The sequence below is a fragment of the Triticum dicoccoides genome, chromosome 6A (assembly GCF_002162155.2).
Source record: "Triticum dicoccoides isolate Atlit2015 ecotype Zavitan chromosome 6A, WEW_v2.0, whole genome shotgun sequence".
Classification (NCBI taxonomy): Eukaryota; Viridiplantae; Streptophyta; class Magnoliopsida; order Poales; family Poaceae; genus Triticum; species Triticum dicoccoides.
The window spans coordinates 630,219,442-630,228,048 of NC_041390.1; the positions used below are offsets into that span (position 1 = coordinate 630,219,442).

At 49.0% G+C, this 8,607-nt stretch overlaps 1 protein-coding gene and 1 pseudogene across 3 annotated transcripts in view; one reads left to right on the forward strand and one right to left on the reverse strand.

Moving 5' to 3' along the window:
* Positions 1-7,454, forward strand: part of LOC119318711 (exonuclease 1-like) — an 18,447-nt gene extending 10,993 nt beyond the window's left edge. The window contains exons 2-5 of one of the 3 annotated variants that reach the window (XM_037593303.1): positions 5,671-5,790; positions 5,982-6,105; positions 6,743-6,840; positions 7,210-7,454. In XM_037593303.1, the coding sequence (XP_037449200.1) occupies positions 5,687-5,790; positions 5,982-6,105; positions 6,743-6,840; positions 7,210-7,285 (402 nt within the window). In that variant the 5' untranslated portion in view covers positions 5,671-5,686 and the 3' untranslated portion in view covers positions 7,286-7,454. Of the gene's footprint in view, positions 1-5,268; positions 5,791-5,981; positions 6,106-6,742; positions 6,841-7,148 lie in introns of those variants that run through there. The other 2 variants (XM_037593302.1, XM_037593301.1) reach the window with 2 other exon arrangements.
* The window catches only part of LOC119316202, a 46,004-nt pseudogene that overhangs the window by 32,887 nt on the left and 4,510 nt on the right, over positions 1-8,607 (reverse strand).

Genomic DNA, 8,607 nt, shown 5'->3' on the forward strand with positions numbered 1-8,607 from the left:
GAGTGGAGAGCGATCCTCCCACTCGGGGGCTTAGCTGCAGTCCAGCACTCGCCTAAGTTCTCTCACTTAGAGACTTAGCTGCAGTCCGGCACTCGCCTAAGTTTGAAAAAATCCTACCGAGTGGAGAGCGATCCTCCCACTCGGGGGCTTAGCTGCAGTCCAGTACTCGCCTAAGTTCTCCCGCTTAAAGACTTAGCTGCAGTCAGGCACTCGCCTAAGTTCGAAAAAATCCTACCAAGTGGAGAGCAAACCTCCCACTCGGGGGCTTAGCTGCAACCCAACGCTCGCCTAAGTGTTTAAATATCCTATCGAGTGGAGAGCGAACCTCTCACTCGGAGGCTTAGCCGCAGCCCAGTGCTCGCCTAAGTACAAGACACAACCTAATCCGCGAGTCGACTGCTACCTTCCCCTTCGGAGCTGCGCCGCAAATACAAGGTTATTCCGAGTAAAGATCAAGATCCACTCGACGAATCAAACCATGAAGATATTCAAACAAGAAATCAAGATCAGATAAAGCCTAAAAGGTCCCAGACCTCAGGCCAAAGTAATTGAGCCCTCAGCTCGACGGAGTTTAACGGTTACAAAATCCACTCGGCATTCCGAGGCAAATTTAAAGTGGAGCTTAAAAGTTTTTCACTCCTCAGGTGGAGGACTGGAAGGGGCGACGAACTCGTCCAAGTCGATCCCGTCTGCAATACGGGTGGCAGCAGCGATGAAAGTCTCCATGAAATCTTGAAAGTTGTGCTTCCTGGTATTGGGAACTTGGATGGCGGCCAGCTTCTCTTCTCGCGCCTCCTTGCAATGGACGCGGACCAGAGACAGAGCCACATCAGCGCCACACCGAGCAGAAGACTTCTTCCACTCCTGCACTCGGTCAGGGATTCCGTTAAGTCGAGTCATCAGAGACTCGAGATCGTTTTGGAGCGTAGCCTCTGGCCAAAGTGCCGGGTCGATCCGTGACATGGCAACCTTCAGTCGAGCCAAGTAGTCCACGACGCCGTCAATGCGAGATTCCAGTCGGAGCAGATTCATGGCAGCTTCATCTGTCACGGGAGAGTTGATTGGATCCAAGCCTGTTTCGATCCGCCCAGTCTCCTCTTCAAAGTTCTGGCAAAGCTCTGCATACACGATCCAAGGATAAGTCAATTTTCATAGACTGAGTCGACACAAAAAAAAAACCAGTCGGAACTGAATGTGCACCTTCAAGCTTGATGTACAACTTCTTGGCAAGGCTCCTCAAGTAGCTCTCCAGGTCGTCCCTCCTGCGAGCGATGCCTTCCATCTTCTCGTTCAGGGTGAGGTTCTCCTTCTTCCAACGTGAACACTCCCTGTTGGCTTCATTCAGAGCGGTCTTCAGCTTGGTATTCTCTTCTTCTAAATGGTCGACCGAAGCCAGCTTCTGTACGGCCAGAGCGGTCTTGTCATCAGCCTCCTTACGAGCAGCAGCCAAGTCCTGATCCTTCTTCGCTAGAGCTTCATTCAGTTTTTCTGCGAAGAAATGATGATTGAATCGGAAATAGCAGAAGGATACTCAAGCCTAAAAGCTAGCCAGTCGACAAAGTTGTCTTACCTGCGGCGCCATCTCTGACCTTCTGCAGCTCTGTTCTGGCCAGCTCCAGATCAAGGTTCAGTTGAATCTTCTGCTTCTCCAACTCAGTATAGCGAGCTACAAGTTCGCAAGATTTCTGTAAAAAGAAAAATCACTCGACAAACGTCCAAGATAAGTTGCTTCCGAGTAACTAAGAGACAATGATGACGTTTCTAAGACCACAGCCGAATCAAAAACATTCGACAGTAGTCTCGGGGACTACACCCAATGGGTGCACTCAGCGTGTCCCCACTGGTTCGACCAAAAAAAGAGAAAGAGAGAAAAAGTTGACTGCCCGCAGTCGACCGGATACAGTTCCACTCGACCTGGCCCGACCACACCGAGTGAAGAAATACAGCTACAACAGCACAATGTAAAGACTACAGTCGACTGCCAGCAGTCCACCGTAGTCTCGGGGACTACACCCAGTGGGTGCACTTAGCGTGCCCCCACTCGTCCAAGGATTGGCAGACACACCCAGTGGGTGTACAGATACAGATACAAAAGATCTTCGGAAAAGAGACTCTTCAAACAGCATATCATAAAAGACCAAGTGTTGAGTCGACTGACCTGGACGTTGCTCTGAAGAGCCGAACTCACGTCATAAGCTGCTTGGCTGGCCTCCCGAGCCATCTTCACTTGCTCCATCATGATCCCCGCCTGGCGTATAGCCTCCTTTGCAGCAGCCGCTTGGTCCTCAGGGACGGGGTACACAGCAAAAAGTGAAGGTGGATCCGCAGTCGACGCCGAAGGCCGCGCGCTCGTCAGAGGAATGGCGAAAGTCACAGAAGCCCGAGTGGTGTCACCACCATCCCGAGCCATGGCCTCAGACTCCGGAGCAGGTTGGGGGGTCTTGTCAGCCGACGACCTCTTGTTCCTCCTCATTCTCAGCGGTTCGTTGTCGTCGTCATCCGGAAGGTCGATAACATGAGGAGGGGCTGCAAGAGAAACATTCAATTGACCGGAGTTGCAATAAAAGATCAGTCGACTCAAAGCAAAACGTCAATAATCGTACCAGGGTTGGAGGTAACAGCATCCTCCATCTCTTGGTCGTCGTCCTTGGCGGAGACCTCAGAAGTAGCAGCGCTGCAAATCTCGAAAGTCAATCAGTTGGCTCAATGAATCGACCAAGGATGTGTCCATGGTCGACGAAGGAAAGCAAGTTTTATTATTACCCGGAAATGGTAGGGACAGCTATCTTCATCTTCGGCAAAGCCTTGGGCGGCTTGGACAGCGTCGTGCGTGGCTGCTTGGGAGCCTTCCCAGTCGGCGTAGGAGAATAGGTCCGAGGGCGTTTCAACAACTGCCAAACAGAAGCAGTCGCCTTGCCACGTTCCCGCGCCGGGTCGTGTGTGTGCTTGGACCGCCCCTCTGGGCGAGGGGGTTCGACCTCCTCCTCCTCTTCGCTAGAGTCGACGTTGTCGTCTCCCTCTCCTTCACCGTCGGACTCCCACTCGCCTTGGTCGTCCCCGCTCTCGCCTCTACTCGCCTCCCCTTCCTCAGTTGGCTCCTGAGCCCCGTTGGGCGTCGAGTACATCTCGGTGGTCGCCTGGAAAGCAATAAACAAGACAAAAGTCAATCGACCAACTCAAAGAAGACCAATGCAGAACACAAGATTTCAGTCGGGAGCATAAAGACATACCTGGTCCACTTCATACGAGTTGTCGAGTGGAGTTACCCTCCTGGCTCCTCGGGGGTTGTCTTTGTTCCCCGTGATGCTCGACAGCCACCCCTCCAGCATCTCGTCGGTGACCTTCTCCGGGTGGATCCGAGTGGTGTCATCGAGACCCGAGTACAACCACATCGGGTGGTCACGGGCCTGGAGCGGTTGGATGCGCCTCTGGAGGAAGACCTCCAGCAGGTCCATCCCAGTCACACCCTCACGGACAAGCTCGACCACTCGACCGGCCAACACTTTGACTTGGGCCCTTTCCTCCGGCGTCACTTTTAGAGAAGCGGGTTTTTCAGCTCGGTCGAGGGAGAAAGGAGGAAGACCAGTCGACTGTCCTGGGGTCGCCTGGTCCTGACAGTAGAACCAGGTCGCCTGCCAACCACGGACCGACTCCGGGAAAGTAATGGATGGAAAACAGCTCTTCCCCTCGTCTGGATCGCCAAGCCCCCGCACAACTGGATCACCTGCGTCCTCTCGTCACTCGACTTGGCCTTCTTGACCGATTGAGAACGGCAGGTAAAGATGTGCTTGAAAAGTCCCCAATGGGGGCGGCAACCCAAGAAAGCCTCACACATGGAAATGAAAGCGGCAAGGTATACAATGGAGTTGGGAGTAAAGTGGTGGAGCTGCGCTCCGAAGAAGTTCAAGAAGCTCCGGAAAAAAGGATGGGGCGGCAGAGAAAACCCTCGGTCGATGTGGGTGGCTAGGAGCACGCACTCACCGTCGCGGGGTTAAGGTTCGATCTCCCCCTGGAAGACGCGCGGCTTCGTGGGGAATGACTCCCCCCTCGACCATGTCGTCGAGATCCTCTTGCCGGAGCACCGACGGCATCCAGTCGCCCTGGATCCAACCTTTGGGCAGAGCGGTCCTAGAGGAAGATCCGCCCCGAGCAGACCTCTTCCCTTTCCCCGCCGCCGCCGCCTTCTTCACGCACTCCAGAGCAGTCGTCTTGCCCTTCACCATCGTCGCCGGCGAAATCTCGAACGGGCTTGCGGCGCTAGGGTGAGAACGGAGGTGGCGCAAGGACTTGTGAAGGGGGAGAGGAAGAAGAAAGCAGAAGGGGGCGCACTGTTTGGAAACCCCGAGCCGGCAACTTATAAGGGGCCGCTTTCGAGTGGCTGACTGGTAGGCCCAGGCTATCCAGTCAAATCCCGCAGCAGACGCGCGCGCGGTACGTGGCGAAAAAGGCGACGCGGGGATCGAGGGGCTTCCGCTTTATCGCTTCCGATTACTACGGCCGCTCCCGTCCCGCGCGCTTCCCAAAATCCGAATCCTGCGACATCCGCAGGCTACAGAACAACTTGTCAAAATAGGAGACCCCGATCGCGCCGGTGCTCAGTATGTCACAAGTAAAGAAATTCACTCGACGATAGGCCTGGAATGGATCAAGGCGACTAAAAGACGTTGATAACGTCATCCGTGACGATTGGCCCAAAACGAGGCACTCGTGTAGCCCAAAGAACCAGTCGGGAAGATCCCCAACTCTTTCCCCACTCTAACCTCGATCCATTCGGGGGCTAATGATGAAACTATGTACCTAGGGTAGGGGCACGGACCCGTCCAAAGAGCCCTACCCAAGGACATCCCTAGAAGAAGTCACCTTTCAATCGACTTGAAGGTATCTCACTCGACGGGTTCAAGACACTCGACCAAGAAGCTACCACCCGACCATGAAGCTAGCCACTCGACCGCCAGGAGATTTGAAGTCACTCCGCAGGCAAACGGTCGGCTATTAAGTAGTCTTTATGGTCATTGTAGCACTCTATTAGGGGCGTTACCAGTAACGCCCAACCTTAAATGTACCTTAAACCCTGCATTACTGAGGGCAGGAGAGGGCCGGCGAACTCTATATAAGCCACCCCCCTCCTCAGTATGAAGGGTTCGCACCCCTGTTATTCACACGCCAGTAATCCAGTCGACCGCCTCCGGGCACCGAGATGTAGGGCTGTTACTTCCACCGCGAAGGGCCTGAACTCGTACATCTTGGTGTGTTTACAACTTCCCAATAGCTGAGATCTAGCCTCTCCATACGTACCCCCCTACATCACTATCAGAGTTAGAACCACGACAGCCACTAATACCATCATTTTCTTATTCATGTTTGGTGAAATCTCGAGTTAAATCTCTGTAGCACCTTGGTTTATAGCATCAGGAATTAGTTAAGCCATGGACACATGACATGGTTTTGTAGACATCTTCCTCATTGTCTTTCTGCCCCGTCCTTTCAATTATGGCAACTGCTACTGAGTTACCGAGTTGCTCATTGTTCTGTTCATAGCTTTTATGAAATTCATTTGTCACCGAACCATAGTGCAGAGGAACATAGAGTTATGCACAACTGCAACTCACTATCACATCTTGAGTGCAGCACCATAAGCTCACATGTGTTTGCCCCCTTGAATTTGACCAGGCATATTGAGTACTGCATGCATAGGGTTAACTTGTTGCGGCACCACGGTGTGAAGCCAATTCTTGTACTTGATGGAGGCTTTTTTCCAATGAAGAGCGAACAAGAGGTCAAACGTGCAAGGTATGCTCTTCTTTGAGGGTAATAGTCTAATGTATTTCAGCTGTCAAGATTCTTTGTATACGAGCTACTATTATGGTCATCTGGGGCTCTCTACATATGTAGTGCAGTTGTAGTATCATTACCTAATGTCAAATCTCTATGTAGTCATTTTACAGTATTATTTACTGGATGCTAATCATGCAATCGTTCAGGTCACGAAAGGAAAATCTTGAGCATGCCAGGGAACATGAAGCAACTGGGAATTACCGTGCTGCTTTTGACTGCTACCAGATAGGTGTTGACATTACACCTAAAATTGCTTTCGAACTGATCCAGGTATAGATGTTAATTCTTTGTTACACTACCAATTTGTTACCACCTATTTAAAGTAGTTTCTAATTGCGTGAGAATGTTTGGTTGGATTTTCTGTAAAATGTTTTAGGAGGTGCTGCAAGATTGATTTGCATTGTTCTTATATATGATTTTCGGATTATTATATTTTGAAGTATTTCATTATTATTATGGAATCCCTAGAAGGAGGAGTTAGATGCAACTTTTGTATCTTCGGTCCAAGTCTTGAATGGTCCAGTGAAAATCTTGGTATATGTAGTTTCAAAGCTTCATCACGTTGTGGCAGGGATTAGGGAACCTCTTATCATTTTCTGAAACATGCGCTACTCCGCAATTTTCACAGTTATTGAGATTTCATGTGGTTACACTATGCAGAAATTGATCCAAAATGTTTGTTAATGGTTTTTGATCCAGAAGACGCGAGTTATATCCAGGAATCATAAAATTTGTATTTTGTGTGTGCTTTTAGTTAATAACCCTTCAATACATTGGAGTTTATAAAAGGTTGCCTCGTAAGCAGTTGACAGTTCCATGGCAGTGCCTCAACTGCGTGTGGTAACTGGTAAATAAGCTATTCTCCAAAATAAGATTGTTGCTTAATCCGCTTACCACCTTATTTCAGATCATCTTGCTGTGGTTGCGTGAAAGGATGGTGCTCGTGATCTATATCATGGAAAAAAATTCCTGGAATGCCTCTACTACCTCCTTCATGTCCTCTAGGTACCTCCATCTCTGCCCCCTCCCTACCCTCCCCATTCTATCCCCATATATATATGAAGGTTCCAAGTGTAGTAATCTGGCATGACACGTACATAATCAGAGGATGGGTATAGGTTTAATGCTCTATTTTCTACTCGCAACCAATAGATGAGAAACCATGGCATTGATGAAGTAGTTTTAAAAATCAAGTTCTTTCTGGAATTTTATTTTGAGGATTAACGCAGTTGAGTTGGTTAATTATCGTACTTGCATCTCGCCTCCATGCACGTAATTTTAATGGGGTTAGTAACTTAGTATGCTTTGTACAGACCCAAGAACAATTCCTTATGATGCTCAATATTTGTGCATTTCTTTTTGTCTTGGACAAAGGGTATGTGGAAGACTGGATTTGATTTTATCCTGGAATGACAACTATTGGTGTGCAACTGAAGAATATATTTCATGACCGAGAGATGGAATTTGGATAATCTTAGTTCTGATATGTACATGAATCTTCTTTTATTTTGTTGCGCAACTGAAGATATGGGACTATTTGCCCTGTGTATTTCATATAAATAAGGAAATGGACTATAGGTAAAAAAAATCTTCTTTTAATTATATTATGTTGTCGATGATGCATGGTTCCTGAATCTTTTTGCTTTGTACTGAACTTGATGCAAACCAGTTGTCTTATCTGGCACTGCCAATCTGGCTTTTTGAAACAAATTTTGTGATGTGCTTGCAAAATTAATTACCCTATTGACTTAGTATCCTCAGCTTACCATGTTTTTAGCATATATCTTTACTGTTTGTGATTAGTCCTAAAAGAGTTGTAATTTTCTTTGAATGTACAAGATTTATACACACTGGGTCACAACGCTTGGACGGGCAACGCGCGCCAAGGCGCGATTTCGTGGTTGTATGAACACACCGAGCTTGATCCTGTTTAAGTGCAAATGCTATACCTGGTTTCCTATTGACATAGTATTACGTGCTTCAACAAAATGCTTTGACCGGCACCCTCGCGCCAGGGCGCGGTCCCGATCTAGTTAGATAGCATTGCCTAGAACCTCCCTGCATGCTCGTGCGCTGAAGCTTCTCCTTTGTACTCCCTCCAATTCATAATGTAGTGTTTATAGATTTTTACAAAAGTCAAACATTACAAACTTTGACTATGTTTATAGAGAAAAGTAGGTACATCTAGAATACCAAATGCACATCATTGGATACATCGTGAGTTATACTTTCAAAATATACATGTTTGGTATTGTAGATGTAGATAGTTTTTTCTATACACTTGGTCAAAGTTGGCAAAGTTTGACTTTTACAAAAATCTATAAACACTATATTATGGAATGGAGGGAGTATTTTATTTCTGTCTGAAGAGAAGAAAAAAAGTTTCTTTCTTCAGTGAGATCTAGCACGGAGTAGTGCTTGTTTTCTCTTCATCTATTAGGCCAACTCCATCGCAGAACCCCATCTTGTCCGGCTTTGTCCGTATGGGGCAAAATCTGGCCCAGCGGGCACACCCAAACGGATAAGCACGTCCGTTCGCGTACGTTTTTGTCCGGCTCAACCCCAAACCTAGACCAAACTTGAGCCATGAATGCTCCCGAACGGACAGAAAACGGACGCTTTCCTCGCCCCTCTCGTCCGCTCCTGTCCGCCCCTGTCTGCCCTCTGGCCCACAAACCAGTGAGACGAGAGGCAGGGGAGCGCGGCGGCGGCGCGCTCGGGCGGTGCGGCGGCGAGCTCGAGGCGGCGGTGAGGCAGAGGGGGCGGGGCGGG